Here is an 18,069-nt window from a genome sequence, read left to right as displayed (position 1 = left end):
GCGACTCGAGTTAGAGTCGCAAACTCAAGTCACCATCCCTGAAGTTAAGTCTGGTTTCTTAGATAATGCTTTTAACTGTTTTTTTGTAATACTGGTAAAACAGGAATGGTTGTCTTTAACATTAAATGTAATATTCACTTGTGTGCACAAATAGTCATTACATTCTCAAACTGTCTTTGCCACGTCGCTCTTTCTCAATGTTTACAAATGTTTGTTCCAAACCCTCTAAAAATTGTGGCAGCTGAAACTAAGTATATTTTTGCATCCATTAAAAAAAACTCACTCAAAACATGAATAGTGAAAACAATGAGGTTAACTTCACTTTGATATATCTCTCACTTTTCATTCAAGTTTTCTTCTAATGTGTAAAAGTTTGAATTTCTTTTTTTTTTGTCTGCCTCTTAGATCATCGCAGCTCAGGAGGAGATGCTGAGGAAGGAGAGGGAGCTGGAGGAGGCGAGGAAGAAACTGGCTCAGATCAGACAGCAGCAGTACAAGTTTCTGCCCAGTGAACTACGCGAGGACAGCAACTAATTATTCAAAATCTTCATCTCTGCCACTGCCGGTGATGATGATGATGCATACACTTAAAGCAGCGTGAAGAGCACACTTTAATCTGTGCAATTTCTGTGTTCTTTTTAAAGACACTCTTGAATGAAGAGGTACGTGGCCTACAGAGACTTCAGACATGTTTTACACATCAGTAACGCCCGAGTCTGCAGTGAAGTCACATGAAGTCAACTACTAGCAAGTCTGAAATACTACTGTGTGGAACTGACTACTTCCTGGACACATATATTAAATGAATCAAGTGAAGAACTGTTTTTGTCCTCGTGTATAGTATCACCACTTTGACTGATGTAATCTGAACCAGAATGTGACATGCTTTGGGGCAAACAGTTCAGCCCATGTGCTTTCATGTTTGTCCACAAAGCTATAGCTTCTCTTTTGTTTTGTTTTTTTGTTTTGTTTTGTTTTGTTTCACAGGTTGCAGCTCTAGTTCATAAACTTTTCAGATGAAGAACTGATTGTATTACTGTTCATGTGATATAGCCATTTAACTGCAGTGTCACTCAGAGCAAAATGATCTCAGCTCTGATGTGGATGAATGTTGACCTTTATTCTCCCATGAGGCACCTTTAATATCTGTCTGGATCAAGTGGTAGTGCTCATCATACTTACATGAGGAGCTGTCATATTGGTGCATCCAGACTGTAGGTTACAACAGTGGAACGTTTTTTTTTGGCAATCATCCTTTAAAGTAGACAGCTCTATAAGCTTCTTTGTCCCTCATGTCTTTTTAAAATGATGCAAATTCAACTTGTTTGTCTTTGCCCTTAGGTATCGGTGTCAGTGTGCTGTGAAAAACACACAAGTTGAATGTTTTACATCACGTTACCATGTGAATGCTTTCCTCCATAGGAAGACATTTAACCACAGAAGGAATATGTATTACTCTTTTCACAGAGAGGGGTGCAGTAGTCTTTAACATCACTAGCAGCACCAGGCGTTATTCCAGATCCTTTTAACATCTTTTCATTTTTTAGCATTTCAGGTGTTTAGAACTTGTGGAACAAAGAGAATTCGATCATGATGCAATAACATGGATGGTGCTTTAGGGGGCAGTGTTAGTTTCCCTTACAGCATGCAAAATGAAAGTAATAATATAACATAAGATCTTGTACAGAATATATATTGGCCTCAAAATCATGCAAATTGAGAGTATGTGTACATACCTCAAACACTTTGAATCAATGCCGCTGCTGTGCTTGGTCTGCTCCCTGCAGATTCACTTTGGCCCTCCCCCTCCGTGATTTTCTCTCTTGCTTCTCTGTTGGAAAGCAGGAACAGTCATTCTCGAGCAATACTCAGTCACTGCCAGGGAAACAATTGGATTAACCTCCAACTTTTTTCAATCAGGAAGGAAGAAACAGAAATCAGACTCTCACCTGGAGGCAATAAGTTAACTTTAATGACTGAAAATATGACGTTAATTCAAAGATGCGACAGCAACACTCATCACTGCAGTTCATCTCCTTTTGTCTGTCAGTCTCTGAATATAAGGGTGCTCTGTGCATCTCCACTAAGTATACAGTTTTCTACAATAGAGGAATCTTTTTTAAGTTTACCGAGTTTGATTGTAGTGTGTTTGGTTCCCTTCGTCTTACTCTATGGGCCGTGTTGCTATATTAAACTACAGTGTATCGTAAGACTTTAGGTCCTGCTGTGAAAATGCATGGCTTTGTGCTTCAGATGCATCTACAAGTCTGTAATGTGACAGTCAAACTTAAAGGAATGCACTGAGTGATCCTGACCTCCATAAACAGACAGTATCTATCATCAAAATAAACAACCACTACATTTTTTTTTTTTTTTTTTTTACAGTTGAGACTGAGTACAGAGATGTTGTTTTTTTCTGGCATCATATTTGTACTGAGTGTGGGAGGGAGAAAGGGAACGAGGGTTTGTGGGGGGGGCTCACTGCTCATCATCCAAGTCTGTAGTGTTATTATTAGTGCCTTAGTCCGTAGCCCATACAGTGTCAGGTCTGCTTGAGTGACAGCTTCACCTCATCTTTCAGAGAGGTACTGGAAAAGAATATTTTTAAGGAATGTAGGTTAATGTTTGTGGGGTTTTTTAATGGTTTGTTGTCCCACTTGTTCACATGATGTTCCTCTAAGTGCTGAAACAACTCTTACTCTCTCTCTTTAAGGCCTTTATAGGGATGGCAGAGGAACTGTCCACCAGTTGAAAAAATGTGTTGCTCTTTAAAATGTACCATCAGTAGATATACATATATATAAATATAAGTATGTATATTACATATATGAACACATTTTTGTACTGCATTCCATGGGCATGTACCACAGTGCTTCGAAGCTGTGACAGGCTGGAGATTTGAGTCTGTTAACTGCTTTATCGTACGTTAAGAAGTCACTCAAAATTGTATGGACCGCCTTTTTTTCCCCCCTCTCTCTAGTACTTTTAAGCCTCTACGAAAGAATTAATGTGATAAGAACATTTGAATATACCTGTCACCATCAAGATGTCGTGGCGCATTTCAATGATGTGGAGTATTTGAAGTGTTCAGTACGTTTTTCTCTCCCTTAACAGAAATAAAGTTATGAAGTTGATACGTTAAAGATAAGTGATAACATACAGTATAAAGATATTTATCTGGCCTCAATAAAACTATTTTTTGTATTCATGATAAATAAAGCATTTCAATGTAACCTTGTGTCTGATTTCCTTTTTGTGGAGCAAAGATACTCACTAATGTCAAAGTTTCAAATAAAAAAAAATCAAGCTGTAAAGTTTTTAACTGCACACAGATTTATGGCATTACAGCAGTTAAATACTAAATGTTATTAAAGCTCCTGTGAGCAGGTTATAGCTGGTTCTGAAAGACTGATATGAACAGTGATGTCTCTTTATAACCCTAATAAAGGAAAAATAATTCATTTGCAATAAAACTGACAATTCAAGTATTTGAGGGGGATAGGTGTCAGATGATAGGACTGACAGAGTACTGAACAAAAATACTTTTTTAATGTTTTCAAAAGCAAATATTCAATTCATTGTGACTATAACCTTCAACTGTTAAAAGCAAAGGGGGATATTTTTGACTGAAAACACTGAAAGTGTAGATCCCATTCAGTAAAAAGATAAGAGGGAAAACTTTTGCCAACAGGGGCTTGGGTTTTTAGCTTATATGCTATCAGCATATCATTCCCAACTCAGTTGAAGTTTTCAAATAGATTTCTTTACACAAATCAAAAAAAATGAAAAATACACACACTCAGTTTGACTTCAAAGTTATTTGGGCCACACAGTCAGATTTATTCCCCTCTTCAGCTCAAATGTCTGTAACCACAGCCGGTTGAGGACACAGGGGTCATGTCCTCGGTATTTTCTCCGTCAATTTATAGCAAAGTGGCAAACGTGAGGGAGCTTTAAACTTCAAAACCAGCGGGCATTTACAGCCCAACTTTTGAAAGTTCACCTCAAATGTCATTTTAAGAAGCCAAACTTCAGCCAGAGGTTAGAAAACTAACCTCTTTACAAGCGCAGGTTATATTTGTTATAACCCAGGCTTACTTTTTTATACGTTTTGTAGGCTGTTAATGACGTGCTAGAAGATGTCTACATAAATTCTGGCCATTGTTAAAGACTTCTCCAATTTTGGTTGATTTTTGACAGACAGGAAAATGTACTGGTTTACATGTTCAGCTGTATTTGATCAAAACAAAGAACTGAAAGAAAAGAAAGAAAAAGATATTTCACAAATGTACAATAGAATAAATATGTCCTTCCAAGCATATACATAACTATCTTTTGATGTTTATTTTGAAATCCTTAATCCATAAAACGCACTGTGGTTGGTGTTCAGAGTTGGTTTTTAGTAAAGGACTCAGGCCTCCACCAGAGTTTTTGTCCTGTCAGTCTAGAGTTGATTTTCAAAGTGTTTAAACTTTAATGTGGTGGAAATAGAAAAAAACAAACAAACAAACTGAACAGCTGGCTGACATGATTAATTTATAAAACTCTCTGTTCTGTGTGATCTGTCCCAAGAAGCTGCACACTGCCTTCAGTCTTGGTCAATAACAGAGGTAAGTCCTGGCAAGTGGACAAGGTCTCTTTAAGTGTCTGTGTCAGTTTAGTGTCAGGACAAGACGGTATTTCTGAGTCAGCACTAAACCTGAAGCTATATTGGTTCCATGCTATGAGCTGAGACCTGTTCTAAATTTGTCCAGCACTAAAATTTGAGGCGGCAATGTCAATTACGAAGTCACAGCTGCTCCAGCGCCAAAGCCATTAAAACTGGAATTTTCAATTTTCTGGCCATAATTTTGCCACATTATTTTCTTTATATTATATCTACATTCATTTAGATTGAGTGACAGTAATGTAACTGAGAGTTTCTTAAAGATTATCAAGTTGTTATTTGATCTGACTTGTAACAAGAGGCCTTGTTAAAGCGACTTGGCTGAGAGGGAGACAGAAAAACCCTGGCTTAAAGGACGCAGGCACTGAATTTGATGTGAACTAGCAGCTGATAGAAGACAGCTCATCCATTATTTTTATGCCTTAAATCTAATTATATTAAACGTCATAAAGCTGGTACAGTTACTGATGACCGCAGTGTGCTGCATAGAAAGGTGAGAGGGTGAAACTTCTGAAGACGCTGCAGTATGAGACTGTAACTTTTTGCAGCATCCAGCACAGACTCTTTCTTGTGTCTTTGTTCTCAGAAACTCTGTTTTATTTCCCTCTTGTACCAGAATCTCGGTGTTACGTCAGGTTGCTCCTCCATTGACGGAAAATGACACACCAATGTCACTCTGTGACTGGCGGTGTACTCACCACACTCATCACTCTGATATTTATACACGACCTCATACATAAGCTCTGCATGTCACAAGGATAAATCAAGAGGTATAGATTGACTCTGCAGAGCTGGAACTCTTGGATCAATGACAGGTCAGTCTAAACAATGACATGTAATCACATTTAAGATGAGCATTTAAAACGACTTGATCTCAGTGCACAACAGTTTGGTGTGCTGAATGTTGCTTCCCTTGAAAAAATGAAAACAAGATGGATGGATACAGACGGATACAGAAGACATAGCTAAAATTAGCATTCAAGCTAAATTTAAGAGTTCTTCCCAATAGTAAACCAGTAATTTATCATCATCCATCAACAGACTATAGTCACCTGGGGAAGTCAACCTTCAAATGGCTTAAGTTCACATGCAGCTCTTCAAAAGCTCTTACGTCACCACCATAGGGCCTCAGGCTTCCCTGCGTGATGGGAATTCTGGGAACACTGAAGGCTGTTGTTGAGTTATCACTCCCCTTTGACCATCTCATCGCTGTGTCACCATGAATGAACTTGCACTGATGGCTACACAGATGTTTGTGTGAAAAAATAAATATCTTACATTGGGTGATACTCAAGAAATGACAGTCGTAAAAAAGCAATCCTAACTAAGCTGTGTGTAATTAACCCTCCAGTAACAAGTTTAAGCTCCTGTGAGGAATTTTCTGCTGACCATTGTGATGCCCCTTGTGGACAAAGTGTTAGCTTTTTTATGGGCTGATCTTGTCCTCTACATTTGTAAGATTTGTTTTCTGACAAACCAAAGTTTAAAAAAAGAGGTTATCCTTTAAACTTGCAACAAATTAATCCATCTGACAGCTACCTTGTCAGAGCAGCTGTTTCATTAAAAATGAAAAAAAAAAAAAAAAAAAAAATAGTAAAGCAAATTTTAAAAGTGTACTATCCTGTTAAGTCACCAATCTTTCCATTAATGGTCTTGTTTGCTTTTATAGCTCATGAAGAGGCCTCACTGTTCATTACAGTTTATTTCATAACCAGTTCAAGACTCCTGACAGACAATTAAAGAAGCATGACAAAGCACACTTTAAATTTGTAGCTTTTATTTCTCCTAGCACTAAACAAAGATGTGAAACATTTTAAAATTCCTGCAGGTGTCAACTTAAACTTACAAATAATACAGACATACAATCATATATGAACAATGGGGAGATTCTAAAAGCCATCTGTTGACGGCATGTACAGAAACCACATGATATCTGCTGCATGCAGTTTGAATTACACCCATGAGTAAGATCCTAAGCTCTTGATCAGGGTAAACCATTCATTATTGGACAGGTACAACGTGGTGATGTTCCTTCCTCTGTCTATCCAAGTGATAGGGTGACATGGATTGCGCCCTGAGCCTCTCTGATCTCTGCATATGACCGGCATGCCTGACTGGCAGCTAACAGTCTAAGAAACACATGGTGGGATGACCACACAGTGACAGCTGACTGCCTTAAAAAAAGCTGTTCAGCGTGGAAGTGAGGCAAGGCCACCAAACCAATAAAACATGGGAAATAAAGATATAAAGGATGAATGGTTTAATGTCAAAGATTACATTGTTAAAAAAATTGACAGAAAAAAATGGGACAAAAAACATAAAGAAACAATTTATGAGATCATTTATGTGTTTCTTCTACAGATGTTGAAACCAAGAAGGAAGCCTTTACTGTTTTGAGTCAAGATGTATGAACTGATAAAAAGAAGAAGAAATAATGAATAAACTAATGAATGAATTAGTGACCTGTCGTTTTACATTTTCTCTCCCACTGCCCTCATTTTGGAAAGCTAAGGCCCCTTTTCTTAAACCTTAGACTCCGAAGGGGTGGGAGTGGCTCAAGGGGCCTTGGACATGGTCAAACAGGTGGTCATCCAAGATTCCAAAAATAAGCTCCAAACAAAACACAAGTGTAACAGCATACAGAGAAAAGGAGAAAAAGAGAAGATGCCAAGGCTCCTTAGAGGGACAAAATACTGTGAAGGCAGCACTGATCATATAGTATTACATAACATTAGTGAGTCAGTGTGTGTGTGTGTCTGTGTGTTTACAACTCATATTATCTTACCTTACAAATCATCTTAATTTCACCCATTAGTTTATCGACTTAGTCCTCATCACAAGGTTCAATTTCCCTTACATGTTCAAAAATTAATTACTGTAGTCGACAGTAAACTATTATTACTCAACCCTCCATCCGTCCTGACCACAGGTTGTGTGTGACAGCTGTGCCTGTGCCAGTGGCCCTGTGAACTATCACAGAGGCTCCTCGAGGGGGGGCTGCTGAAATGCCAAATGCTCCCGTATCTTTTTCACCACGCATGCCACTATTTCCACTGTGGCCCATTTGAGATCTAAGTTTCAGGCATGTTTTAGCTGTGAGGAGAGCTGGACAAGCTTGATGATATATTTCTACAGAGAGCAAAGCCTATCTGATTGCTGCTCGGATGTTGAACTATGCTGTGACGGCGCTGCTGAAATGATCTCAGAGAGTCAAACAAGCCGTGCTGGCTAATGTGACACCCACAGAGGGGAAAAAAAACTTTCGCAGGGGCTTATCCAATCACATATATTTGTTTTGTATGAATAGCTTGAGAGCTGTTACAATTCCTCCTAAATCCAATGTCTGTTCAAATGATGTATGTTGTTAACACATGGTCCATTAAAAAAGTAAAGATACTAGATCAAATTTTGCATTGAATGTGTTCATTTAAAGGTTTGCCAAACCCTTTAGTGTGGATTGTTAACAAAAAATTGAAACAAAAGAAAAATCAAAATAAAACAAACTGATTAGTATCTTAAGACAATGAAAAAATAAAATTTCATTTTCCTTCTCTGTCATTGAGTTCCCGGTTTATCTTCCTGGGTGAAAATCAGGTCATTATTATCGTCATGTTTTACCCAAATAACCCTCTTCAGAGGAGTTACAACCTTTGGGTCTTGACACTTCACTTCCTGCCTGTCACTTGGGGGGTGTTAGAAACAGGAGTGGACGTCTTGGCCGGAGGGGGCGGGGCTCTCTGACGTCGACACCCCATGTATAGCCACAGAAGTGGTCAAATGTCATGAAAGAGCAAATCACAGAGAGGATCCAGAAAAAAAGACAGGTCCTACGTTAGCAGACAGCTGCAGTTGTTTCCAAAAAAGTATTGGGTGTCCAGTAACTGCCCATCAAAACTACATATTTGACACACTGCAGCTAAGGCGAGCTCGCACTCCAGCTTGGCGTTCAGTGTGGTTCAGACGCTCTGATCCTTTCATTCAGTTTCTTTTTGTTTTCTGGCCTGTGCGGACAGCTATCACCAACAAGCAGCCATGGATGCCATCAAGAAGAAGATGCAGATGCTCAAGCTCGACAAGGAGAACGCCTTGGACAGAGCTGAGCAGGCCGAGTCAGACAAGAAGGCAGCTGAGGACAGGAGCAAACAGGTCGGCATCCAGTGTGAAACCGAGCCGTGCGCTTTTACGCACCGGTGCCAATGACACTAGGCGCCTAGCGCCTCAGTCTCCTGAGTCCGGTGATAATGATTTGATATATTTGAGCCTTTAAATGATGCATTTTGGTTTTAATAATAATAATAATAATAATAATAATAATAATAATAATAATAATAATAATAATAATAATAATAATAATGAATTCTGTGTATTTTACTTCCTGTTTGGCTACAAATACGTTTGCAAGAATAGGATAGAATAGGATCAAGACTGTTTCCTGTATAAGTAAAATATACCTTTATTCATATATATGTATGAAATCACTTGTTTTACAGAAACCTTTTAAAACCGTAGCATATCCTTTGTGGTGTTTAAATGTGTTTGAAAAAAAGATATGTAATTCAAATTCTGCTCGCCTTTCTGTGCCCCAGCTTGAGGATGACCTGGTAGCACTGCAGAAGAAGCTGAAGGCAACAGAGGATGAGTTGGACAAGTACTCTGAAGCCCTGAAGGATGCCCAGGAGAAACTGGAGCTTGCTGAGAAGAAGGCCACAGACGTGAGTTTGGGTTGACAAGTAGAAAGGCCCCAGTGAGGCCCCCATTGCCTGATAGTCTGACCTTGAAGTACCCCCTGGGTCCCCTCAGTAAATTAAGATTACAAGCCCCACATACATATTATCTCTAATGATTAAATTATGCAGTAATCAATTATGGGTGATTTAGGGACTTATTTTGGATAAAGAAAATATGGGTGGTTAAATTTAGCTCCGGTTCTGTATATGGTAAGGTCACAGCTTACTGGCTTACCAGTGCATTCCACAGCCATTTGGACAAATCTAGGGACCAGTGTAGGGTTTCAGTGGGGCATTTTACAAGCATATTTTGGCCAGTTAAAACTCTAATAGATTTGTGGCTGTGCTTGCTTAAGTTGGCACTCTGCAGTGATGCGTGATACCCAGAACTGATTGAATTACTATTTTATAGACTGGGTTTCATGTTTTGCATGTTATGGCACAAGTCAAAATTTGCAACATCGTGTCAACAAAAACACAAAAGCAAACACAAATTACGGTTGCTCATTCTCCCTTACTTTTTAAAATATAGACTTATAAACTAGAGGAGTGTTACTCAAAAGCACGACTTTAATAGTTCATTTGCGGGAAAACAGACAAACAAACAAAATAACAAAGCAAAACAAACACACACACACACACACACACACACACACACACACACACACACGCACACAAAGTTTGATACACTAAACACATGCAGTCAAAACACCTATTCTCAGTTTTCGAACAATTCATAATTCAAACTCTTTTTTTGGTTACTTTCATAGCTAGTTCGTCAAAAATTAAACATGCTTATGTACATAAATAACACCAATTACAACAACAATAACATAATAAATAAAAAACACCCTAAGGGGTAAAATAAGAATTTAAGTAATAACTTGAAAACTTTAAGAAGTGTTAAGATTACCTGATGACACAACTGATATTGTGCAACCTGCAGATGTTATTGTGAGGTATTCATAAAAAGTGGTATCACACAGTAATTTGTAATTTTGCACATAAAAAGGAACATTTTTCATTTTAAAAACTGCAAAACAAGCAAGAACATAAACTACTACTTGACAAATGTGACTTGATGTTAGAAAAACTGTTAAAAGGAAAGGCATCAAAACAAAGATTTTGCACTTTTAGTTGAAATGTGTAACAGGTCAAAACAGTACAAAGAGGGTTAATAACACTAATATGATTAATGTCAATTAATCAATTATGTGTAGACGATTACTTGGATGTTTACACTGCTTTAGCTTCTGACTGATTCAGAGCTTTAAGTCTGGGCTGTGATTTATAGGGTTGGCTCAATTTACCAGTAGGGGATGCCATTAAAACAACTCAAAGAGATAACTGTTTTATTAATGACAAAAACTATTAAATATGACATGAAGTACATTTAAGAAGACATGGGAATTATCACACAATTCATATGAATTTTTAGTACTCTAATAAATTGTTAGATGCGTGTAAAATTAGGTACTTCCGGGTTTGGTGGCACGTCCCAATCCTCATCAGTGGTTGATTAAGGGCGGTGGGGGCAGGGATCAAACGCGCCGCATCTCCAAGTGTGTCTATGTGTGTGCGTCTGCGTAGAGGCAGCCCGCACAGAGCTGAGGAAAAACTAGCTTAGCTGAAACAATAAAGAGCTAAAAATGGCCGGTGGGAGCTCCCTGGAAGCTGTGAAGAAGAAAATCAAGTCGTTGCAAGAGCAGGCCGATGCAGCGGAGGACCGGGCGGCGTTACTCCAGCGGGAACTGAACCAGGAGAGGAGCGCGAGGGAAGCTGTAAGCCGCTGCTAATTATTTAAGGCAATTAGTGCCCAGACTGTCGACGGTATTAGGCGTAAATCTAGTCAAAAAGCGTGGCTGCTAGGCCCAGACAGAGATGGTTTATGCCTAAATACTGTCTGGTAGCGGGTAGACATCACAGAAATGTGTCCATAGTAGGATGGGAGTAAACGATGAATGGATGAAAGGACACCACCCGGCACGTCCCGAATAAACAAACAGCCCTGTAACAAGTAGGCTAACACTGCAGCAGCAGCATCACAAGTCCTGGAGAAAACTCCTACAGGCTAGTTGCTGGTTTGAACACATTATATCAACCACAATAGTTTAATTAGCCAGGTTCAAGCTAATTTTCAATCTTACAAGACGACTAACTGCGAGACAGTGAATTCAAGGGTTGTGTGGAAAAAACGTGGAAAAATAGGCACATCATTGTTTTGTAGTGCTAACATAAATTAGATTTAAAATGTGCAAAAAGAAAAAGGAATTATACAGGCTAGACCCCACCCCTTGTATATAAAATGTGCATATCTGAGCCTGCATCCCTCCCTTGGGCGTGTTCCTGACCAAACCCAAGCTTCCCTTGCAAAGCATGGGATGGGTCCTGATGTAAGGAGCTTGCAAAGCCAGTTGAATCATAACATATGATTTATGTTAACTGCAATAGATTTGATTTACATATGTATGATTTCTTGTTGTCATCCCAAAGGCTGAGGGTGATGTAGCATCCCTGAACAGACGTATCCAGCTGGTTGAGGAGGAGTTGGACCGTGCTCAGGAGCGTCTGGCCACAGCTCTGACCAAGCTGGAGGAGGCTGAGAAGGCTGCTGATGAGAGCGAGAGGTTGGTTGCTTGCGCTCACACCCAGACCCAACTTTTATCAGCACTATTAGTTTTTAGGCTCTGCTGTTAATCTGTGGTATTACACATAGAAATTCTGATAGGAGATATGTCTAGGTGACTTATTGTTTATTTGTTGGGTGATATGGCCCTTGCACTGAACTCCATTAGAGTTAAACACTTTTAGCATTGGGTGTTAAATTAAAAAAGGCTGTTGGTAAGCTATTTTGTCTGTATAGTAGTCAAACATATAAGAGTCTAATGTATTCCTTCTTGAATATCAAACCTGTTTCGCCAAATATCGGAAATAATCCCAGATTTTTTAAAGAAATTATCGTAACCCTCAATCCACCCCTTGATCTTATGGTGCCCTTGACTTATCCTGTGTCCAAACCATTTTCTGTCCCTCAGAGGCATGAAGGTTATTGAGAACAGAGCGATGAAGGATGAGGAGAAGATGGAGCTGCAGGAGATCCAGCTGAAGGAGGCCAAACACATTGCTGAGGAGGCTGACCGCAAATATGAGGAGGCGAGTTTCTCAGCTGTTCACAGCTCTTTTGCACTTCTGACACCACATCTGATATGTCTGTCGTCCTGTATCATCTCGTGTCTATCAGTGGGCCTAAACTCTGTGTGTTGTGACGACAGGTGGCCCGTAAGCTGGTCATCATTGAGAGCGACCTGGAACGTACAGAGGAGCGCGCTGAGCTGTCTGAGAGGTAACAACTTCTTTTCTGTTCTTGTCTTTTCCAACTTTACACCAAGTTGCAATTTGATAAAAATGACACATTCTGTCGTAACTTTGTGTGTTTATCTCCTGCAAACAACAGCAAGTGCTCCGAGCTGGAGGAGGAGCTGAAAACTGTGCAGAACAACCTGAAGTCTCTTGAGGCCCAGGCAGAGAAGGTAAGATAGCCATCCCAAAAAGATGAATGGCAAATAATCCAGTTTTAGCTCTTGAAATCTATTTGAACCTTGTTGTATATTAAACTACTGTGTATTTTCCTAACTCTGACCTTTGTATGCAACCACAGTACTCACAGAAGGAGGACAAGTACGAGGAGGAGATCAAGGTTCTCACAGACAAGCTGAAGGAGGTGAGATAACCAAAACCAGACAGAGTTATTTTGCTGAACAAACTTTGTCCACACTGCATTTTGTTTACTTTAATGATCTGGATATTGACTCAGTTCCTGAAATTAAGTACTCTGACTGTACACATTTCTTAATCTGCTGTGATGCTCACTTTTCTTTTACAGCACTTAAGGCCTCTAAGTGTCCCATAAGGCCAAGACTTGTAATGTAACCCTTTTAATGTGTGATGCTAATGTTTGATTGTATTCCTCTCCTCAGGCTGAGACTCGTGCTGAGTTCGCTGAGAGATCAGTCGCCAAGCTTGAGAAGACCATTGATGACCTTGAGGGTATGATTCTTTTCCACTTTATTTTAAGACTTTGGCAAAATGTGTTTTATTTTTTTCCCCCAGAAAACCGAGGACTGTTTGTTACAGTGCATCTGTTTTGGAAAACTGCTGATCAACAAGTCAACATTTATTCTTTCTCGTTTTGTAAAAGAGGCACAAGGATTTTCTCCCCCTCATGGTTCCACTCGTTGAGATCAGAATGTGTCTTGTAAAAATGGGTGTGGTGTGAGGTTATTTTCTGGACAGGAAGGTGTTAAATAGTCCTCCGCTAGTCATCTATAGGTGGAATAAATAAAGCCGTGATCGCAGAGGCTGGCGTGATATTATTCATGTCAGCAGCAACATTTCTCACCACTGTGGCGTTTGGCATTCTGCTGCAGTGACTGTTCAAGGCCAGCGGGTCCCAAGCAGTGCTCGCAGGGTCACGGAACATGTGAGGCAGTTTCTCAGTGACTCCTCAGGAATCTAACACAACGTCAGCAGCTGTTCTCTGTGCACTTCCTATTTCTGTCCTGCCTTTTTCAGTTTCTCTATTTCACTTCTGTTGTCCGACCCTGCCATTTTTCTGTTGTCTTATTATTTTATTTCCAATCCTTCACTGCCACATCACTGTAATTGTCACACACTAGATGAACTGTACGCCCAGAAACTGAAGTACAAGGCCATCAGCGAGGAGCTGGACCACGCCCTCAACGACATGACCTCCATGTAATTCACCACATGCTTGTTTCTGCCCTGTGCCTTAGATCCCCAAACCCTCAACCATTATTACGGCTCGCAATAACACAGTATCGCCCTCTTGTGGCATGTTGAGGTGTTGTGCATGCCATTCAAGGCTATAAAGGATGAATTTTAATTTTAAAGATGCTCATCCAGATTAAGCTGTGTTGTCGAATGGTGTTCTGTGTGTTTAACTTTACTTCCAGGCTAGGTTTCCCCTAATTCTGACTAAGTAACCACTAACAACATTAAGCAGTAGTGTTTCCCCCTTTACAACCTCCTAAAAACCATTTCTTTATAACCTTAACACCTTCTTTTACTTCTCCTCCCCAGTTCTGCATTTCCTTTCAACCCATTTTTCTATTTTGCACGTCATGTATCCATCATCTTTTTCATTTTTGTTTCCCAACACCTTTGTTCTTCTTTTTCCCCCACAGCTAAATCTTTTCACTCTTCACCTCAGAAGCTGGTTGAGCGTCATCTCTTCTCTCCTGTGCAGCACGGCCCAACTCTCTGTCTCCTCTGTCTTTATTTCTTGCACATTTCTGCACATTGGGCCGTGGCTGCTGCCATCCACTTCCTCATCTTCTATACAGACCTTTGAGCCATTTTGCTTTCTGTAAAATAAACATTCTTCCATCTATGACAGCCCATCCCCCTTCTCCTGCAATGTTTCTTTATTTTTGTTTGTCCTCTTTTTTTCTTTATGTGATTTTATTTCATTTTTTGTCTTCTACATGCTTCAGTTGTTTTCTTTTTTGAGTAGCTTTTGAATAAACTCCAAAGCTCCTCTTCTATTCACTCTTCCTGTTTCTGTTTGAGAGGACAGCTATTTAGTGCAACAGTAGTTTTGGGGTTTTTTGTATATGCTACTTTTGGTTGGAAACAATGTAGTCTTCTATTTTTCTTTACCAATAAGGTCCTAAGGGACTGAAGCCTCTGACAAACTGCTTTAACAGTAATAGTGTGTGTTAAGCTTATTCTTGATCATATTATAACCCTTGGCAAACTGTTTTGGCAAAATAAACCCCCCTACATCAATTAGAGTTTTATAAACTGGCATCACAAACACAATAATTAGCACCTACAGTCTGCCTTTTATGAGGGATGCTCTATCATGACATTAGTTTACCTTATTATTCTCAGAAAAGCCTCTGACATCCAGTCAAAGCTACTGTTTACAAAGGTAAAAAAAAAATCAAGCAATGATGCACCAGGCTACATTATGTCATGAGTAACAAAATCAACCCATGTGTTGTTCAGCAGCTGAAATACAAACGGACACTTATTGTGTGATTATCTTCCATCTTCACTAACTCTGTCCTTTGTACTAACCTGCCTCCTTTTCTCTCTCTTTGTCTCACCTGCTTTCTGACTGTCAAGACCATCTATACAAGCAGCTTGAGAAAAACCGTCTTCTCACCAATGAGCTGAGAGTCGCCTTAAACGAGGCTTAAACTGGAGCAATTCTCGTATGCTTTCATTCTTCTGAAACTCAAACGTCCAGGCATATTGTCTAATGCTGTGATACAAAATAAGTATAGACAACTGTGTCCATGACACACACAAATACAGAAATGCTTTCAACCAACAGGAGTACAAATGTAAGACTGTCACATTATGCATGATCACGCTGCAGTTTTAGTCGGGAGGACAAACATCCTCAGTATATCAGTCACTACGTAATGAAGGGATATATTTTATAAGTTATGGACAGGGCTGTAGCACATGACACTAGCTGAAATCTACATGGTGTTGTTCCTCAAAGGGTGAAAGCTGGTGATGGTGCTAGTCGTCCTTCGTGGGCGCTCATGAGAAGGACAGAATTAATCAAGTGTAACCTGATAAGTCTGATGCAGTCTGTTCATTTGTGAAGAAAACCATACTGCCACTTCAGCTTTACTAAAGAGTTTAATTTTCTCTCTCTTCATAATAGAAGTTCCTTTTTCCATAAAAAAAACTTTATTTTTATCATTGAACATATCAGCTAAGACACACATCAATGTTTTGACAACTTTATTATTCTGTTGTGCTAAACTATTTCGATTTGGTGCTGCGGTTTCAAGCACATTGCATATGTAACTTAAAACCTCCTCAATTCATCATTTGAATCAAATAGGGTCTCTGGAAATGTGAGGCAGCAAGGATACAGCACTCACCAGTACCTATTCATATCTATCAGTATATCCATTCTTACAGGGTTAGGGATTGATGATATTGGCTTCACAGGCCTTTGAGATAGAATAGAATAAAATAGAACTTTATTTGTCATTGCAACAAGTGCAATGAAATTGCAAATTTCATTGAGATTGGACAGAATGTCAAATCCTCATACTGAACAAAGCTGGAAATGTGAACCACTGTTTGTTAAGTATGTTAAAAGTGACAGTCAGCACAGCATTTTTAAATAAAACTGTTTATAGGTAGAACTTTAATAATGAGAACTGATCAAAAAGGAATATGCGTTCTTGATGTTAATTTCATCTTTTTTTTTTTTTTGAGTGTTTCTGATCAACACAAAAAACTTAAGGAAAGGCTACTGAAGGACAACAGCACCATATGAACATTTTCCTCAGAGGGAAAAATGCCCCCTTCTGCCTTTAAACCAGCTCATGCAGCCTTTACTACAGCCCTGTTGATAGCTTGAGTATACACTGAGAACATATTACAAGTTTTGATGTTGAGGAAAGTAACTGCTTTATGAATGTTAATTTCAGTTTTTTGCTAAAAGATATGAGGGGTGAGATCTTACACTTGTGTGGGTTTAATAATATCCAGCACATGTCTAACACTGTTGGTTATTCTGAGCTACAGCTTTATGTGTCTTTAGCATCACTGTCTGATCATTTTTAACCCGTGCACTGCTATATTAACAGATAAACTGACACGTGCTCAAGAAGAAGGCCTGAGCATAAAGCAGACACTGGATCAGACTCTAATGGAGATGGTTAACATTTGACCCAGCTCTGTTCCCTTCCCCGCGTTGCCTCCTCTGCTCTGAATATGGCTGGCTCCCATATATGGCTGCTGTAGTGATGTTGGGCCGTGTTTGTGTCCTCTCAACTGGTCATCCTGAAGAAACAACCAGATACAAGGTAGCACGAACTGCTCTGATGAGCTAAAATAAGATTACACTGTATGATACACTCAGTAGATACTGATCGATTTAAATGTAATGTTCATCATTCATAGATTTAAATGAATATGTTGGGAGAATTTGCACTTTTCTGGGGGAATGCACATAACTGACACAAACAAAGCCATAAGTCAAGCCAATGTTATAAAAAAGGGACTTTTTATGTTTTTTGTAAAGTTGCTTGTATGTCTTTATTCTTTCTGTATTGTTAACATTTATTAGTGATGCTGGAAACTTTCAGTCTAGGAAGGATGGAGTTCCTGGTGCATTTGCTTGAATGTGCTGTTTTGTTCAGCCAAGTGAAAAAGGTTTATGCACTGCACTCACCTCTGTTTCTTTTGGGGAACTAATTTCTTGTTTAATTTTGTGTCTCCCATTTTATCTTGGAAATGTTAAGATCATGAATAAATGGTTCAAGTACTTTTTTTGCATTTCTGCTTTTATTAAAACATTTCTTTATTTTTGTAACTTATGACTGAAGGGCAGGATCAGTTAAGCTAAGAAAAAGAATGGGATTTGGAGGGGTCATGTCTTTAAAACCTGTAAAGCTAAAACCAATATAGAATAGATGTATTTCACAGCTTTGGTTGTGAAAATATGGAACAGCATTGGTGATGAGTTGAAATTGTGTTGTTCTTTTAAAAGGGGCTAAAAGTGTGAATTGAATTGATAATTACAACATAAAATTATTACTAATTTGGGATTACAAGGCATAGAAAATCGTATTATTTCCTTTCTTTCTTTCTTGTACAGCTAAGGTCTGGGTAATATAT

At 39.1% G+C, this 18,069-nt stretch overlaps 2 protein-coding genes across 5 annotated transcripts in view; both read left to right on the top strand.

Annotated features, from left to right (window-relative positions):
- LOC141787447 (talin-2) overlaps positions 1-3,206 on the top strand; it is a 113,952-nt gene extending 110,746 nt beyond the window's left edge. For both annotated transcript variants that reach the window (XM_074665828.1, XM_074665829.1), the window contains exon 58: positions 406-3,206. In XM_074665828.1, coding sequence (XP_074521929.1) covers positions 406-534 — 129 coding nt within the window. In that variant the 3' untranslated portion in view covers positions 535-3,206. The remainder of the gene's footprint in view (positions 1-405) is intronic.
- Positions 3,207-10,900: 7,694 nt separating this feature from the next.
- On the top strand, positions 10,901-17,922 carry LOC141787904 (uncharacterized). Of its 3 annotated transcripts, XM_074666608.1 has the most exons (9): positions 10,901-11,174; positions 11,887-12,020; positions 12,429-12,546; positions 12,666-12,736; positions 12,848-12,923; positions 13,052-13,114; positions 13,371-13,440; positions 15,544-15,632; positions 17,037-17,806. In XM_074666608.1, the coding sequence occupies exons 1-8, from the start codon at positions 11,043-11,045 to the stop codon at positions 15,615-15,617; spliced, it is 738 nt and encodes a 245-aa protein (XP_074522709.1). In that variant the 5' UTR covers positions 10,901-11,042; the 3' UTR covers positions 15,618-15,632; positions 17,037-17,806. The 3 variants fall into 3 exon arrangements, with proteins under 3 accessions (XP_074522709.1, XP_074522708.1, XP_074522707.1); XM_074666607.1 differs by having other exon boundaries at positions 15,544-17,922; XM_074666606.1 differs by lacking the exon at positions 15,544-15,632 and having other exon boundaries at positions 10,902-11,174; positions 17,037-17,798.
- Positions 17,923-18,069: the final 147 nt, after the last annotated feature.

Source organism: Halichoeres trimaculatus, unplaced genomic scaffold (genome assembly GCF_033239565.1).
Source record: "Halichoeres trimaculatus isolate MK-OKI-2021-1 unplaced genomic scaffold, fHalTri1.1 fHalTri1_scaffold_3, whole genome shotgun sequence".
NCBI classification, from domain to species: domain Eukaryota; kingdom Metazoa; phylum Chordata; class Actinopteri; order Labriformes; family Labridae; genus Halichoeres; species Halichoeres trimaculatus.
This window is presented reverse-complemented; position numbering and strand designations above follow the sequence as displayed.

Bases quoted from the DNA above. Each gene is read 5' to 3' on its own strand.
- LOC141787904 (XM_074666606.1), top strand. From the start codon at position 11,043: ATGGCCGGTGGGAGCTCCCTGGAAGCTGTGAAGAAGAAAATCAAGTCG. The intron at 12,737-12,847 runs GTAACAACTTCT...TGCAAACAACAG, and splicing joins CGCGCTGAGCTGTCTGAGAG to CAAGTGCTCCGAGCTGGAGG. The intron at 13,441-17,036 runs GTATGATTCTTT...CTATATTAACAG, and splicing joins GACCATTGATGACCTTGAGG to ATAAACTGACACGTGCTCAA.